Below are 17,857 nucleotides of genomic sequence, written 5' to 3' on the forward strand. Positions count from 1 at the left end.
GGGGTTGTCCATCTCATCCCGACCCCCCACACCCTCTAGTTCTCAGCTGGCGGAGTCCAGTGTGTGACAGGAAGGAGGCTGGGGGCACAGCCAACCTCCCCAGGAACCAGTGTTGTCCAGTGGGGCCCAGGTGCTCCAGTGGGCCTTGTCCAGTGTGTGCCCTGTTTCTGCCCCCCTCCTTTCCCAGGGGATGGCTGGAAGAAGTCAGGCAGGAGGATCCCAACCACAGGGCCAGCTGGGTGGGTGGCGCTCAGGAGAAGGAAGAACGGGAAAGGCGTAGGCATCCGGTAACAGAGGCTTCAGCTCCCAGGGCAGGCCCAGCCCACCTGCAGAAGTGCTGCCCCTCTTGGGGATGAGCAGGTCAGGAGATGGTGCGGCGGGGTGCCATAGGCTTCTCTCTCTGGTGTTAGTGTCCAGCGTCCTCCGGACGGCTCCCAATGGGAAAGGGCAGCAGGGTCCTGAGTTTACACTGTGTTGAGTGCATCATCTGCCAGGAACCGATGAAGCTGGGCGAAGGGTGGCCGCTGCTCGGGCTCTCGGCTCCAGCACCGTAGCATGAGCTCATACAGGGTCTGCGGGCAGGCGGGAGGCCTGGACAAGTAGACCTGCGAGGTACATCGTGAATGAATGAGAGGCGAGGACAGGCGCCCATTAGTCCCCGCTCCTCCCACAAGCCCCGCCCTCCCCCTATGACCTGCTGGCCCTGGTCTCTGAATTCTTGTTTTTTTCATGCTCCGCCCCTTCCGGCCCTCCCACAAACCACACCCCTCTCACAAGCCACGCCCCCACCCGCGGGCCCTGGTCCCTGAAGTCTTCCTGTCTTTCCATGCTCCGCCCCTCCAGCCCCCTCCCACATGCCACACCCCTATACAAGCCACGCCTCTCCCTCTGCTCTGACCTGCCGGCCCTGGTCCCTGAAGAACTCGCCAGCGTTCTCGATGACCTGCTCATCTGTAAGCTGCCCAAAGGGCTGGGACCTGCAGAGCATCAGCACCTCCCACAGGGTCACTCCAAAGGCCCAGACATCACTCGCTGTCGTGAATTTCCCCTGGCACACGGGAAGGCAAAAAGGGCGGAGAAAGATCTCAGACAGGGTAGGTTTGAGGTTGGCCACCCTAACCCTGGGCTGTTTCACCCCCGCACCCCCCCCCCCACGTAAGCCTCTTTCACCTGTGGCCTCCCCCTGCCCCATGCTCTGGCCGTATCCTCCTTCTCCCAGTCCTCTTCCTGCCTTCTCCCCCCCCAAATCCCCCCTCCCGGCTAGCACTGAGCCTCTACCCTAACCCCTGCACCTCAGCACCCACACTCTTGGCTCCTGGATTCCTTCTTTTCCCAGTTCCCTGATCCAGAGGGACCCTGAATTTCCAAACGAGGAGAGCGCAGCCCCAGAAAGGCATGTGAATGAGTGCGGGGGGGGGGGGGGCTGGGGGGCGTGTATGGAGCCGGTGTTAGCCGCTCACCATGAGGATGCACTCCCACGCCATCCACCTGATGGGCAGCACCGCCCGGCCCTGCACACGGTAATAATCCCCAGCGTAGAGATTCCGGCTCATGCCAAAGTCAGCGATCTTGATGGTGAAATTTTCCCCAACCAGGCAGTTCCGGGTGGCCAGGTCCCGATGTACAAAGTTAAGCGTGGCCAGGTACCGCATGCCTGAGGCGATCTGGGCCCCCACGTGCAATAGCATAGGGTAGCTGAAGGAAGGGGTCAGAGACAAGATCACTGGCAGTCCAGACCCCTCCCCACTTTACAGACCCCTGCCTGGGAAAAGGGAGGGGAGCCCACACCTCAGCCACACCTCCCGTGCTTATGGGAAGAGCTCCAACCCTGAGGAGCTCCTGTTTTCTTTCTTTCTTTTTCTTTTCTTTTCTTTCTTTTTCTTTTTTTTTTTTTTTTTTTTTTTTTGGTTTTTTGAGACAGGGTTTCTCTGTGTAGCCTTGGCTGTCCTGGACTAACTTTGTAGACCAGGCTGGCCTCGAACCTACAGCGATCCGCCTGCCTCTGTGTCCCGAGTGCTGCGATTAAAGGCGTGGGCCACCACCACCCAGCTGCTCCTGTTTTCTTAAGCTGGGACAGGGGAGGACCCCCAGAGGCTCCCCGCCTCCGCACTGGCTCCTTCCAAGATGGCCAGCTTTCCAGCCAAGCTCATCCTAGGTGCCTCTGGGACCGGTACCTGCTTGTCCCCACCCCGTGCTCCCTTCCTTCCTCCCTTCCTTCCTAGCTTGAGGGAGGGTCAGCAGACCTACTCGGGGTGCCCTTCAGAAGGGTACCTGATTGTGGGCCCCTGGTCAGACTCCCCAGGAAGCCCCTGTGTGGCCTTGTTTTCCAGCTGGTGAGCGCTAAGGAACTGGTTCAGGTCGCCGTTTTCCATGTAGTCTGTAATCATGCAGAGGGGGTCGTCCTGCACACACACGCCCAGGAGCCGGATGATGTTTGGGTCCTTCAGCCGAGACATGATCTTCACTTCCTTTAGGAAGTCATTCCTGGAGAGGCGGGGAGAAGGCTGGGGACGCGCCAAGGCTGTGTGCCTTACTTCTTAACACCAAGGGTGTCCCCCAGACACCACACTCCATCGCTCCCTCACTTTTCTGTACATCATTCCTGGTCCTTACCTAGCATTCTTTTTTTTTTAAGATTTATTTATTTATTATTATGTATACAGTACTTTGCCTGCATGTACTCCTGAAAGCCAGAAGAGGGTGCCATATCACATTACAGATGGCTGTGAGCCACCATGTGGTTGCTGGGAATTGAACTCAGGACCTTTGGAAGAGCAGGCAGTGCTCTTAACCTCTGAGCCATCTCTCCAGCCCCTTAACCTAGCATTCTTAAAAATTATCTTTTTGTTTGTTTGTTTGTTTTTTGAGACAGGGTTTCTCTGTGTAGCCTTGGCTGCCCTGGACTCGCTCTGTAGACCAGGCTGGCCTCGAACTCACAGCAATCCTCCTGCCTCTGCCTTGCGAGTGCTGGGATTACAGGCGTGCCCCACCACACCCACGTGACACCTCCGACCCTCCACGTTCTCCCGAGCATGTGTTTTCACTATTAATGCCATGGGTCTCACCTGGCATTTTTGGTGGCATCTGGCCGGAGGATTTTCACCGCTACCAGCAAGGGGTGTCCCTTGTGCACACTGATGGGGAAGTCACTACTGACTAGATCTTCAGGGTCCTCTACTTCACACAAGTGTACCTGGAGGATGACAGTCACCCACCAGGTCACGAGGTCCTCCCAGGTCACAGGGTCAGATGGCAGGTTGCCAGACCAAGGAGGCACGCTACAAAGCCCTGGTGGGGCCAGACCAGACGCTACCAAAGCTAATCCCCTCCTTACCTCCCCAAACTGGCCCTCGCCAAGCTTCTCCTTGAACCGGAGCCGTGACCGGGGGAAATCCACTCTGGGGGGGCCGTCCCCAACCGCCCCTGGGGGCAGTGCGGGCACGGCGTAGGTGTTGCCCCCAGTGACGCCCTGCAGGGTGACAATGTCAGCTTCGGCATAGTGGGGGACGCTGTTCTGGGGAGGTGGGGGTAGAAGCGGGGCACCGGGCTTCTCGGGCTCCATGTAGTCCCCACTGCAGGCTGGAGGGGTAAAGGGAGAGAAAACAGGATGAAGCGTCGGGAGCAGCCCTGCGGTCCCAGAGGTCCCTCCCGCCTCTATGCCTGCTATGTCCCAGCTGCCGGCCTCAAACCAGAGAAGACAGTGCTATGCACCCAGAGGCTGCTGGGGAAGCACATACAATTAAACAGAAGGTTCCAGGAAATTTTACCCTGACGACAGTCTGAAGGGTCCACGGTCCGGTCCAAACCCTCGTCCCACTGACCAGCAAGCAGCCCCTGCTGCCGCCAGCTCAGCCCCTCCCTGCCCCAGTTACTCCCTGTCCCGTCCCGCACACACCCAGCTCGAAGATTGGCAGAGACAGGGTACACAGAGAGGGGAGAGGGTGACAGGTCTTCACAGGCCCCCAAGACAAGATGTTCATAGACAAGAGAGAGGCAGAGTTGTCCCCTCTGGGCCCTGGGGAAGGGGCCACAATGAGAAAGCGACACAGAGGGAAGGAGGCGCAGATGGGAGGGCGGCATGAGCCTTCACCTCTGGGACTGCAGAGAGAGGACACAGGGGGAAGAGGGCAAGCGGCCAGGGTGAGGCCCTCCTCCTCCTCCTCCTTGTAGCTCTAGAGAGAGGGGAGAATAAAGGAGGGGTTACGGAAGAGTGGGCACCACAGCAGCGCCCCCTAGCTCTGGAGAGCAGTGTGAGAGGAAAAGGGGCCAGAGCTGAGGCCAGCAGCCTTCCCCTTGGCTCCAGGGGCGGCAGAGCTTTCAGCTGAGAGCTCAGGAGAGCAGAAGAGGCCACAGTGGGGCAAGCGGAGAGTGGGAGAGTGCCGGGTGTGAGGGCTTTTCCCTGCCAGGTAGAGGTACGGGAGCCTGCGGAGCCCAGCAGCGCAGGGGCTTACCCTGGGTGTTGGTGGGTTTGGCCCAGGCGGGTGTGGGGGGGCCCGGGCCTCGAGAGGGACGGGCGTAAGTGGCCAGAAGGAGGCGGTAGGCCGGATTGGAGAGCAGCAACGCTGTCGGGAGAAGGAGGGGGGGAGACACGGGGGAAGGGATGAGACTCAAGGCGGGACAGACAGGGAGGCCTGAATAAGGCAAGACTCGGGAGACAGAGACAGAGCACAGGAAGGCCTCCAGCGTAGTGGAGAGCAGAGTGGATGCTGGGTAGGTGAGGGTGGAAGCGTGGATGGATGCTCACGCTGATGTCTGAGCACTGGACGGGCAAGTGGGTTTATGAATGTGGATGGGTGTTGATGGGGTGGGTTAAGTGGGTGGACAAAGAGATGTGGATGGACGGGCAGACGATGGATGAGGATGCAAAGAACAAATGTGGAGAGGCCGGGCGGTGGTGGCGCACGCCTTTAATCCCAGCACTCGGGAGGCAGAGGCAGGCGGATCGCTGTGAGTTCGAGGCCAGCCTGGTCTACAAAGTGAGTCTAGGACAGCCAAGGCTACACAGAGAAACCCTGTCTCAAAAAACCAAAACCAAAACAAAATGTGGAGGGCACGACAGAAACCTGTGACACAGTGACAGGATGAGACCATGGGCATTCTGGGTAACAGACGGGAAAGCCTTGGGGGAGACTATATGGAGGTGCGTAGAAATGAGAAAACAAGTCGGAACCGGTATAGACAGCAAGTAGAAAAGAAGGGCAAGAACACAGGCAGAAGACAAGGTGGGGCTGGAGCAATAGCCTTACCAGAGCCATTGGGGACACAGGGCGCAGAATGGGGCGGAGTCCCTCGGGGCCGGGGCTCCTGGTAAGGGGGTGGCTCTCGGGGCCCTGGGCGGTTGTTGATGAGGATGGTGTCCCCAGGGACGGAGAGGTGGACTGTTAGCTCCTCCTCCAACACGCGGCGCTCGGCCTGGTTATGGGATTAGTCAACGTTAGCTGAGCCATAGTTCAGCACAGCTTCCTGAGTTGGCCGCTCCTCTCTTCTGAGTTTTCTCCTATGGCAGCGCTACAGCCATTAGCTCCTGCGGCCCCAACACAAATCCAACCAGGCCCTAGTTATCAACTGCAATTGATGTCGCCCTCCCTGACCTGCGGGAGCCCAGGTCACACGGACAGCGGGCAACCCCCACCTGACCACTTCCCTGAGCTCCTCGCCAGCTTTTGCTCCCAGCATGTTGGGCTTGGTCAGAGAAGAGCTTCAGGGGGAGGAAACTGAGGCAGGGAGATGTGTCCTCCTGGCTCCTCCATGGGAGCTGGTCTGCCACCTGTTACACCCTGCACTACCTTGCAGGTGTGTGTGTGTGTATGTGTGTGTGTGTCTGCCTCCTGTAACTGCCCCCACCAACCCAAAGGGACCAACAGTGGTGGGAACTGACTCACGTGATGCTTCACTCACACACCATGCTCACTCTTGAGAATAATCACTGATTCTGAGATTAATCCAAGCTCTGTATATCCTACTGGCCCCTGACTGAGTGCACATGTGTGCTCACACTCACACACATGTACACATATACACACACGGGCATGCATGTGAGAGTGCACAAACACAGATACACACATGTGTGAGCACACGCACACACAGGCACACACACACGCGCGCACAGGCATGCATGTGAGCACGCGCACACGCACGCACGCCCGATGCCCTGCCCACCTTGCTGAGCAGCCGACGCCAGTGCAGCCTCCACAGCATGAGGGCAATAATGAGCAGCAGCAGCAGGATGATGGCCACCAGGCAGCCGATGAGGATGGCGGTCGGGCTCCCCTCTGCCTTGGCCACGGGCTGTTGGCCCCTTGGCTCCAGCTCTGACAGAGGTGAAAGGTCAGTGCCAGGGCCCCGGAGCCCGCATGCTACCCCACCAGCTGGGGAGGCCCCGGAGGAACCCTGCCCCAGGCCAGCTCACCCAGGCTGCTGACGTTGGTGGGAGGAGGACCAGGCGGCCACCAGGGGGCGGGTGGGAAGGAGTCGGAGGAACCGTTCACCACATCTGGGGCAAAGGAAGAAGAGCAGAGAGGGAGTCAGAGCAGGGATTCACCCGAGGGTACGCAGGTGTGCGCGCCTACGTGCGTGCGTGCGTGTGGGTGAGTGCGTGCATGCGTGAGAGCGAGACCGAGGGTGCTTAATGACCAGAGCTGGGAAGAGGGGGACTCATGGAGGGGCCTTGGGCTCTGCAGGCTTAGAGAAAAGGCTGTGGTCTTTCAGGCCTAACCACACTTCTGCTGCCCTCACTCCGGATGGATCAGGAATCAGGGACTCATACAGGAAAGATTTGGGGACAAAGGGGATGTCTATAATCCTGACACTTAGGAGGCTGAGGCAGGAGGATCATGAGGGTTAGGCTGGTCCAGGTTACATAATGAGACCTGTCTAAAAAATGTGTGTGTGCGGGGGGGGGGGGGGGGGGGCGCGGGTGTGGTAGCGCACGCCTTTAACCCCAGCTGGCAGATCGCTGTGAGTTCGAGGCCAACCTGGTCTACGAAGCGAGCCCAGGACAGCCAAGGCTACACAGAGAGACCCTGTCTTGAAAAATCAATCAATCAATCAATACATAAAGAAAGAAAGAAAGAATCTGCCTAGTCGTGGTGGCACAGGCTTTTAATCCCAGCACTCCAGAGGCAGGCGGATGGATCACTGTGAGTTCATGACCAGTGAGGGCCACACAGTGAGACCTTGTCTCAAAAAAAAAAAAAAAAAACCCACAATAAAATGAAAAAGAATCTACACCACATACACACAGGAAAACAAAACAAAGACTCCACAAAGGCTGTGGTCTGATTATTCTGGCCCAGCTTGAGGATCTCACGGTGAGTTGGGTAGTTAAATAAGCCTAACCCGCCCCATGGCAGGTTTCATTTTCTCACTGTGCCAGCCTAGGCCTAAGTTTCTGTTTCTCAGAAACAGACTTCAGTTACAGGGAAAAACCACATCACCTCCGTGGTCACCTGAGTGGTGACCCCTGCATGCTGGACTTCTGTGGAAATAAACGGCTCTTCGCTGTTTACAAACTATCAGAGTCTGGGGGGTCTTTTCTTCCGTGAGTTTCAGACCCTAACAACGGGTGGAACGATACCAGGAATCCACAGGCCAGGAACACCACCGGGTTAACAATCAGGTGATAGACAAATCTAAGCAGGCTGGAGCCAGGCAAGTTCTGCAGCTTACCGGAGATGAAAGATATCTCGCTGAAGAGTAACCAGGGTCCTGCAAAGAGGAATCGGCACTGCAGGAAGCGGCCCACGCGGCCACCCAGGGGTACGGAGATGGCCCTGGCTCTCGGGTCTCCGAGGCTGCCCCCCAGGGCATGGCGCACAGGCTCTCCCTCCCAGGCCATGGCAGGCCCCCGTTTAAATCGGCATTCCACCCCGCCCGGCAGGCGCGCTCCCAGGGTGTGCATGTTGTTACAGTGGACCTGAGGGAAAGAACAGGGGGGGACACCGAGTCAGGACCAGGGAAACCCAGCGGCACCTCCCAGAGGGCAGAACTCGCTCACCTGCATGGTCTGGAAGGTCCTCAGCCGGTCAAACTCAAACTCCATCTCCACGTAGCCACTGGGAAAGCTGTGGTTGTTCCACCCCACATAGTCATAGCCCGGCCAGACCCGCAGCTCCAGGCTCTGCCTGAAATCATCTAACCCCACCACGCCGTCTGCCAATTGGCCCAGACCTCCATACTGCAGCCTGAGTGGAGGGGACGGGAAGGGAATGTTGGGGGGCGATGGTGAGGGCGGTGCGTGAGTTCTGCCCGCGCACTCCCGATAGCCTGGTTCTCACCCAGTCCCCCTTCCCAGCCCATCCCTCTCATGCAATGCTCTCCTGTATGCACCGCACTCACAACCATCACAAGGTGTTCTGTGGTCACACACCGCGCTGAAATGCCACCTCTAAGGTGCACAGGTCAGTCCATAGTGTGCACTTTCTGTGGCATTCCCAGCCAATATTCTTGGCTGTCTGTAGACCCCGGCTTAGATTTTAGATAGTCTCAGGTAGCCAGGGTGGCCGACGACTTGCTGTGTAACAAAGACTGACTGAAGTCCTTGGCGCTACTGCCTCTGTCTCCCAAGTACTGGGCTTACAGACTTCCGGATGTCCTGCAGGTTTTCTTTCAAGGTGGTCCTTATCTGGACCACTGGGTGCCTCTTTCTAATTCACAAGATTGGCCTTTGGGCTAGTAGCCATCGCACTGCCTTTGTTCCCGGCCTGTTCTCCCCAGTTCTTCCATGCCACTGCCCAGGGTAAGTAAGCCCTGCTCTACCTCCTCACCTTACAGTCAAGCATGCACAGACAGACAGACATACTACACAGATGCATGCACGCACTAGCCTTCTCCCACCCCAAGCTCCACGTTCCGCGGGGCCATCCCCCTTACCCGCCAGCGGTGTATCCATCGTAGGTGGAGTCATTGAGACGCACTACCTCAGATAAGTACATGGTCTGCCCCACGGGGGCTGTGTACGACAGCAGTCCGTCTGGGAGGGTGGAAAGAGGAGAGTTAGGGCACTGTCCCCTACCCTCGCATTGCTCGCTGACAGCTTCCTGACAGGAGAGATCCCAATGCCCCTCTTCACGTCCTCTCTATCCTGTGCTCCCAGGACTCAGAGGGCTCTGCAGCGGCTGACCTACTCACCCCGCCAGAGGCAGCCATAGAGCTCCACCCGCAGACAGACACTCATGACGCGGTCCGCCCGGGGGTAGAAGCGGACCAACCGAGCCACCATGGGGGGCCCAAGGTCCTTCAGCACCACTCCCCCAGGATCCTCATTACCCGAAATCACCTGTGGGCCAGGAAAAGAAAAAAGGCGGATGGGTGGGTAGGGCTCCAGGAGACAGCTAACCTCCCAGCTTTCAGGGGTCACCGAGAGGCCGGCAAAGGGTGACACTGAGGTCACGGTACTGTGGGGGAGGGCGAGGCTGGGCATTTAAAAAAAGAGGGTTCTGTATCAGTGACCACTGATGCCTCTGGAAGCTCTGGAGGTCTGTCCTCAGTTGCACCTCAGCTCCCCTCTCCCCTGGCCTGGTCCCACGCTTCCATGTGTCTCTGAGCCGTTCGTGCGACTGTGTCCAGACCCTCACCCAGGCCCAGAACCCTGTCTCAGCTCCTCCCCCTCCCACCTCTTCTTCACTCCACTCCTCTGTCCGCTCAAGAGCTGACTGAGCACCCACTCTGGGCCAGACATGACCTCAGTGGTCAGTCGCCCTCACAGGACAGCTGTGAGAAACAAGGGACAGTGTGTGGGGCACAGCGGCAGTGAGGTGGGTGTCCAGAGCGAGGGCTGCAGGGGGTGACATCTCCGAGCAGAACCAGATGGAGCAAGAGGGAGCCTGTGTGCGTGGGGGGTGGGGGGAGGGGGGCAGGGGGTGAGGGGCGGGGAGGAGGGCCTGCCAGGCCTACAGAGCAACAAGTGTACAAGCCCTGACTGTGGGGAGGGACCCGGGTTTGTTCCATGAACAGCAATAATGTGCGAATGGTGGTATGGCCGCTGTGTATGCACACGCTGATAGGTTTGCACACTTGAGTGTAGTGCTTACAGAGACCGAGGAGGGTGCAAGGTCCCCTGGAGCTGGAACTAGACTAATCAAATCGCACTGCACTTAGCCAAAGAACTAGGGTTTCTGTTTTTGTTTTCTGACAGAGCCAAAGCCAGTGCTGGGCTGAGAGCTGGGTCTGACTTACTCCAGCTAATGCGTGCTGTTTGTAGCCCTGAGGAAGAGGTTGGCTACGTAGTAGAACAGGCTGACTGGTTGAGACTTCGTCTCAGCCGGATCAAAGAGAACAACTTAGAGGTGGGACTGAAAGGGGAGGCGAGTGGTGGGGCTCAGGAAATCCCACAGAGGAGCCGAGAGAGTTACTAAACATGGCATGGGGGGCTGGGGGAGGGAGGGAAATGTCCCCAAGTTGAAAACAAGAAAAGGAACAGGTTTGAGGTAGGAGTGGGAACCCCGGTCCACTGGAGCAATCAAGGGTAAGTGTGAGGCTCCCATGGGATGTTTTAACACTGGAGATGCTTGGGCGGGCGAGGGCAAGGGTGAGGGCGGTGGTGGATGCTGTGTAGGGCCTGGTGAGGAGAGGGATGCTGTCCTTCCCAGATGCCCCTCCTCCCTCCCAGCCTCACCTCCTGACCCCAGCGGTCCTTCCAGTCCATCCAGCGGCGGCCGTCTCGGGAGTACCGCAAGCGGTAGCTTCGGGAGAACTCTTTCCCCAGGCCCCCCGCATGGCGTCCCTGTGTGCCCACCAGAGCCACGAGGTGCAGCCTCCGGAGGTCCACCTGCAGGTACTCATCTTCTTTGGGGAACACGGGCCCTGCAGGGCACCACGCCCCATCTCCATCACTGCTTTCCAGCCTGGGAGGAAGAAAGAGGTCAGTCGGGCAGCACTCGACCCTCTGTCTTTTCTGCTGGCCCCACTGTGTAACCCTTAACCTCTGTTCTTTCTGAGTGATGGGGTTACGACATATGTCTCCACGACCGCTTATGGGGCGCTGGGAGTTGAATACAGAACTTCATACTGGTAAGCATGTTGCCAGCCTGCGGTAGGTCTATTTAAAACCTGCTCCCAAAAGCCGGGTGTGGTGGCGCACGCCTTTAATCCCAGCACTCGGGAGGCAGAGGCAGGCGGATCGCTGTGAGTTCGAGGCCAGCCTGGTCTACAAAGCGAGTCCAGGACAGCCAAGGCTACAACAGGGAAACCTTGTCTCGAAAAAACCCAAAATAAATAAATTAATAAATAAATAAAACCTGCTCCCACCACACCGCGTATGTCTCACTGGCCTGGGCCCTTCTCAAAAGCCTCTTGGCCTGCGCAGGGGGGCTGGACAGGCACAGCGAGCGGTGTCCATGAAACAGCTTTGTCAAGGAGATTCCCCCAGGGCCAGGTACCTGCTGTGGCGGGCAGCCGTGGAGTCCGACCAGGAGCTGGACACAGAGATGTCGCTGTCGGGAATGGTACGGTCCTGCATGCCCAGGGCGTAGCGGCACTTGGCTGAAGGACACAGGCACAGGATATGGTCAGGGTCCTCCCCTCCCCACCCCCACCCCAAGTTTCTGACCCCCAAGCTCTACTCCTCAGAGATTCAGCCTTCTCACCAGGGTCAAAGTGTCCTTTCATGTCAGCATCTCCAATTGTCACCAGAAGCAGCAGTAGCAGTAGAGATGACAGGGCCCCTGTCCCCATTGCTCCTGATCCCTCTGGCCTACGGAGGAGAGGACAGCATCTCTGCAGAGGACACACAGGGAGAAGAGTCATCTCACCAACCGATCTAGGTGCAGCCAACAGCAAGAGACAGACAGGAAGGGCGGTTCAGGGACCAGAGCAGTACAGCAGCCAAAAACAAAAGTGAGAAGTCACTGTTTAGAGTGTGGTTGTAGGGCCAGGCGGTGGTGGCGCTCGCCTTTAATCCCAGCACTTGGGAGGCAGAGGCAGGTGGATTGCAGTGAGTTCGAGGCCAGCCTGGTCTACAAAGCGAGCTCAAGACAGTCAAGGCTACACAGAGACCCTGTCTCGAAAAATAGAAAGTAAAAAAATCGAGTGTGGTTCTACTTTTAGGCCTGCCTCCTACACACCAGAAGTAACTTCATCCATCAGCCACAGTACAAGGCTGACTTAGATCTGTGTTTAACATACAAAGAAACCAGATGGAGACTCGCTCAGTCTATAATGTGCCAAAAACCCCTCTACGCCCTCAATCAATAAAGAAAATAAGGACAAAAACAAAATAAAAGCAAAACAGTGACTTCAAAGATGTAGGTTACACACAGAACAGGAAAAAGGGTCAATAGTTATAATAAACTCAGAGCGCTTACAGACAGACAAGAGGAACAATTATACAAACGACCCAATATAGATACAGCCCAAAACTCTGAATATTCACTCCGCAGAAGAACAAAGCAAACTTGTTTAAAATGCATATTTTAAGAAGTAGCCAGGTTCATTAGAATCAGAAAAATACAGAACAGACTGACAAAGGAATATTGTTTGAGTCAGGTCTTTACTCTGTAGCCCAAGCTGACCTCACACTTACTATGTAGCCTATACTGATCTTGAACTTGGAAGCAATCTTCCTGTCTCAATACCCCAAATACTGGAATTACAGACACACACTTTACATGCCTAACGTGACAAAGTATTTTTAAAAGCTTTCTTAGCCGGGCATGGTGGCGCACGCCTTTAATCCCAGCACTCGGGAGGCACAGGCAGGCGGATCGCTGTGAGTTCGAGCCCAGCCTGGTCTACAAAGTGAGTCCAGGATGGCCAAGGCTACACAGAGAAACCCTGTCTCGAAAAAACCAAAAAAAAAAAAAAAAAAAAAAAAGATTTCTTAACTGGAGAGATGGCTCAGAGGTTAAGAGCACTGACTGCTCTTTCAAAGGTCATGAGTTCAATTCTCAGCAACCACATGGTGGCTCACAACTATCTGTAATGAGATCTAGTGTCCTCTTCTGGCTTGCAGGTTGGATATTGTATTCATAATAAGTAAAGAAATCTTTAAAAAACAAAAAACAAACAAACCAAAAAAACCACTGGCTGCTCCTCCAGAGGACAGTGATTCAATTCCCAGCAACCACATGGCGGCACACGACTGTAACTCCAATTCCAGGGGATCTGACACCCTCACAGACATGCATGCAGGCAAAACACCAATGCACATAAAAAATACAGAGGAATCATCAAGATTTTTTTAAATATATTCATATTAGTGTTTGCATGTATGGTTGTGCGCCACATGCATGCAGTACCTGAAGAGGCCAGAAGAGGGAGCCAAAACCCTATAACTTAAGCTATTGGTGGTTGTGATCGGTCACCATGTTGGGCCCTCTGCAAGTGGGGGCATTTGCTACAGCATTGTCATCGGCTTGGAAAGCAATCCAGCCATATGATCATGTCAGTTCAAACAGGGAGCGGAAGAATTGCAGGCGTGAGAATGCAAAACTGCCCTGCCCAGATGTCCATCACAGAGCCCTTGGTGAGGACCCAAACTCCTAAGCTATGTGAGTGCCCAGGGGGGATGTTTCCTGGGGTGCTATGTTATGGGGGGAGGGGTAAGTTTCTATGCAGCTACAAAAAGAAAAACAGTAACGAGCCAGAGAGATGACTCAGAGGGCAAAGACACTTGGCCCCTAAGCTTATGACCCGAGTCCTATCCCTAGGACTCAGGGGAGGAAGGAGAGACTCAGGGGCTGAAGGTGAAAATCAACTTTTTAATTAGTCTGTTTGTTTTTGGGACACGGCCTCTCTACATAGCCCTGACTGCCCTGTGACTGTGTAGACCAGGCTGGCCTTGAACTTACGGAGATCCACCTGCTGCTGGGGTTAAAGATATGTGTCACCATCACTGGCAGGAATCAACCTCTGAAAGCCATCCTCTGACCTACACATGTACAAATAACATGAATACATATGTGTGTGTAATACATATATATATTAAAGAAAAGGCTGGAGAGGTGGCTCAGCAGTTGAGAGTACTGGCTGCTCTTCAGAGGACCCAAGTTAGATCCCCAGCAACATGGACAGTCACAACCATCTGTAACTCAAGTCCCCGGGGACCCAACGTTCTCTTCTGGCCTCTGAGGACACCACAAATGCCTATGGTACACAGACACACATGTAAGGCAAAATACCCATACAAATCACATAAATAATAGTAAATACATTTGATCTAAAACAAAACAAAACAGGGCATGGTAGTATACGCTGGTGATTCTAACGCGTAAGAAGTAAAGGATCAGGAGTTCATGGCCAGGCACAGCCCCATCCTAAGGTTGAAGCCAGCCTGGGCTCCATGGGACTCTGAATGAAACACCAAAAAACCAAAAGACAACAAACATTTTTAAAGAGAGAGAGAGAGAGAGAGGGAAGCAGAGGCTGGAAAGATGGCTCAGCAGCTAGGCACACTTGTCGCTCTTACAGGGGATTTCAGCTTAGTTCCCAGCACCCACGCTGTGGATCACAACCATCCATCCAAAACTCCAGTTCTAGGGAACCCAATACCCTCTTCTAAGCTCCATGGGCATCAGACACACACACACACACACACACACACACACACACATTGCACAGACACACATGCAGGAAAAACACTTATGAACAAAAAATAAAAAATACATACATACATCTGAATTAAAAAAAGAAGAAGAAGAAAGCATGAGTCTTCCTCGCTATGTGCTCCTCATAGCACTGCTGACCAGGGCAAGGAGAAATCACTCCACCCTGTGAAGACAAGGGCGGACAAACCCGTGCATGCCCACACGCTCATGGGTATGTCTAGTGAGGCTGTGCACCAACACAAACAGGGAGGGCAGAGCACACAAAAAGAGAGCCAAGCAGAGGCAGGCGGATGGCTGTGAGTTCGAGGCCAGCCTGGTCTACAAAGCGAGTCCAGGACAGCCAAGGCTACACAGAGAAACCCTGTCTCGAAAAAAGAAAGACGAACCGGTTGGCTATGCTAGCGCTCTAAAACCTGTGAGATAATGACATGCATTCCTGTAAAATCATACAACATATAAACCAATGTCAGGCCCACTCTGGTTTTCAGCACATAGAGGTGCCCTACAGAACTGCATTCGGCTTAATGAGGAAAATACACTAGAAGGAAGTGGCCGCTGACACCTCACACCTCAAAGCCTGCAACCTAAGGCCAAGACTCCATCAACTCTCCAAACTTGCTGTCCTCCATAGGTGCTGCAGTAGCTAGACCAGCTGGCTGGACACCTGAGAGCTCGGCAGGGAGCCCACCTGGACCTACTGTGTGCTTTCTCTGTTCTCTGTTCCTTCTGAGGTTCAGGCAGCTCACCCTCCCCAGAACCATCCCAGCTGAAGTCTCCATATAAACGCAGAGATCTGCGGTCCTCTGTGGTGGGGACACCTGGTAATGCCTGAAGCCTGGGCTGAATTCTAAAAGTCCTGGAATGCTGAGGGACACCTACTGCTGCCCCTCGGACCCTCCTGCCACTGGGTCCGTCCCTTCCCCCAGCCCTCCTTGCCAGGCCTCTGACATTCCGTTGCCCCAAGTTCCCAGACTTACTACTGAAGATAGCAGAAGAGCCTTGGGCTGAGAAGGCTGAGTTGCCTTGGAGATGAGGGCAGGCTTGACTACTGGGAAGCCAGGTCACCCCAGGAGGTAGGAGGAGTTGGGGGGAGACTCCCCCACCCCTTTGTCCTCCTCCAGCTGCTCCCACAATGCTCTAGGGCAGGAATGTAAGAGGCAGCTGAGACCCCCCATCACCAAAGCAGCAGCTGAGGGGGCTGACTCGGTTGCCAGAGGGCACTTGGCTATCGCCAAGAGAGCCCAGCACCAAAAGGCATCAGGACCAGTCCCTTGAGGGTAGGTACAGCCCCATGGTGCAGCGGAGGGCTGGGCCCATGGGACTGAGAAGTCTGGTGGGGAATCTCTGGGTGCCACTCTCCACCCCCACCATGGCAGAAACAGCAAGCCCCTTGTTCCCCTGGGTAACCTTCACGTCCATCCCAGATGAGTCATCGGAGCCAGACAGTACTGAGAGGAGCCTGGGGCAGAGACACAAAGCCAGGCAGGAGGAGACAGTGCAGAAACACAAAGCCGGAGAGAGGTAAATAGAGCAGGCTCCGGAGCAGGGCTCAAGGCCAAGTGGGGGAGCTGCAGGAACGGGCAACTTTGCCCATTGTCCCCCTAGGACCTGATTAACACAATCACACAGGCTCAATGGCCCCTCCTCAACCAGTTACAAGCCGAGCTCTAACCCTAACCCTAACCCTAGGGCCCTTCACACTCCCCTCCTAAACCTCACCTCTCAGTTCTGAGAGCTGCAGACACACACACACACACACACACACACACACACACACACACACACACACGGGGTGAGACTTAACAAGTCCACTGTAAACACTAACTGTACCATGCTCACACCTTTGGGGTGTCTTGCAGCCTCTCACAAGCATCCTTTTCTTTTCTTTGTAACTCCCGACCCCTCCCGCCTCTACAGCTTATCCTGTCGGGCTGTGTCCCGCCCCCCCCCCAAGGTCCCGCCACACACACCTAGGCATCTTCTGCTGTGTCTGTTTGATTGCCTTATGTTTTTCAGGTGGGTGGGAGGGATTGGTTGGTGGGGTTTTGTTGTCATTTGGGGGGGGGGGCTTTTTGAGACAGGGTCTCACAAATGTAGCCCTGGCTGGCCTGGAACTCACCAAAATCCCCCTGCCTCTGCCACCTGAGTGCTGGGATTAAAGACACTACAGCAAGATGGTTAGTTTTTGTTGTTGTTTTTGTTTTTTCGAGACAAGATCTCAAGTAGTTCACTCCAAACTCACTGTGAGGCCAAGGAAGGCTGACCTGATCCCCCTGCCTCCACCCCCCAGAGGCTGCCATTAAAAGTGTGTGCCACACACCCTGAGGTAACCTATAAAGTCAGATCTCACCAGTTAGTGAGTTAGTTACCACTTGTAAATACTAAATGGCAGACACACGCTCCTGTGATCAGAAAACAATGTAAGGCACATTCAGGCCCTGGGGTACAGGATCCTCAGAGAACCGGGCCACCCCACCCCCAAACACACATGGATGAATAAGCCTGGGAGAGGCCAAGAGCAGGTGGGGACAGGTGGAACTGGACTAGGAAGAGCAGCATGAAGGAGGGCCATTTCTCCATGTTCTCACGCATTCTACTGTGTGTGACCCGTCCCTACAGCGCCAGCGTCTGGACACACCTCCATCCTCAAGCCGCCAGTTCCTGGCCAACCAGATGGTGGCTGGGAGTGGGGGTGCTGGACAGAAATGCCCGGCCCAGAAGGGTATCCTGGGAGTGTTGCTCACTGGGCGGTGACCTCGTCTCTTGGCACAACCTGGCAACCACCGAGTGTGGCTGGTCTGGTAGGTTGGGCGTCGGGCTGGCTCCCTCTGGCCTGGGCAGCTTAACAGAGCATGCCAGTAAGCACGGCAGAGGGGAACACCGAGAGGATGACTCAGTGGGCTACAAATGCGCACCTGTCCTCTTGGGGCTCGCCTCTCCCCCTCACCGAGGAAAACACAGATCCTTCCCTACGAAAAAATACTTTTTCGGAAAGCCAGGGCCCTCTGTTTCGAATGGGGAATGGAAACCCCGGGGCGATGGGCCAGAGCTGGGGCTCCCCAACCCGCGACCCCTGCCTCTTGCGCATCCCCACCTCGCTTCCTACCTCTCCGCGCTCTCCGGGGCCGACCGGTGCGTCCAGCCCCGGCTTGGGGCCTCCTCCGCGGCGGGGCGCGGGAGGGGAGCGCAGGCGCCGGCGGGGCTCGGGTGTCGGGAGGCGGCTCCCGCGAGCAGCTGTCGGGGGCCTGTTCCGGGGAGAGGAGCCAGCGCCGGGCCGGATCGCGCCCTGGCGCCGCCTCCTCGCGCCAGTCCCC

General features: G+C 55.9%; 1 protein-coding gene across 1 annotated transcript; it reads right to left on the reverse strand.

Moving 5' to 3' along the window:
- Ddr1 (discoidin domain receptor tyrosine kinase 1) lies at positions 1-17,503 on the reverse strand. The gene is made up of 18 exons (XM_051153598.1): positions 17,182-17,503; positions 11,586-11,715; positions 11,379-11,481; positions 10,616-10,844; positions 9,130-9,277; positions 8,872-8,971; positions 7,997-8,183; positions 7,669-7,915; positions 6,410-6,493; positions 6,160-6,311; positions 5,247-5,412; positions 4,452-4,562; positions 3,335-3,579; positions 3,066-3,193; positions 2,272-2,484; positions 1,461-1,695; positions 899-1,048; positions 1-605 (listed from the first exon to the last, which is right to left on the reverse strand). The coding sequence occupies exons 1-18, from the start codon at positions 17,185-17,187 to the stop codon at positions 465-467; spliced, it is 2,775 nt and encodes a 924-aa protein (XP_051009555.1). The 5' UTR covers positions 17,188-17,503; the 3' UTR covers positions 1-464.
- Positions 17,504-17,857: the final 354 nt, after the last annotated feature.

The sequence above is a fragment of the Acomys russatus genome, chromosome 11 (assembly GCF_903995435.1).
Source record: "Acomys russatus chromosome 11, mAcoRus1.1, whole genome shotgun sequence".
Lineage (NCBI taxonomy): Eukaryota > Metazoa > Chordata > Mammalia > Rodentia > Muridae > Acomys > Acomys russatus.

What these genes read in the sequence shown, in the direction of transcription:
- Ddr1 (XM_051153598.1), bottom strand. An exon ending in GAAAGGACACTTTGACCCTG is followed by an intron (nt 11,482 to 11,585) that starts GTGAGAAGGCTG and finishes TGTGTCCTTCAG; the next exon opens with CCAAGTGCCGCTACGCCCTG. An exon ending in CGTGGGAGTGCATCCTCATG is followed by an intron (nt 1,049 to 1,460) that starts GTGAGCGGCTAA and finishes CCCGTGTGCCAG; the next exon opens with GGGAAATTCACGACAGCGAG.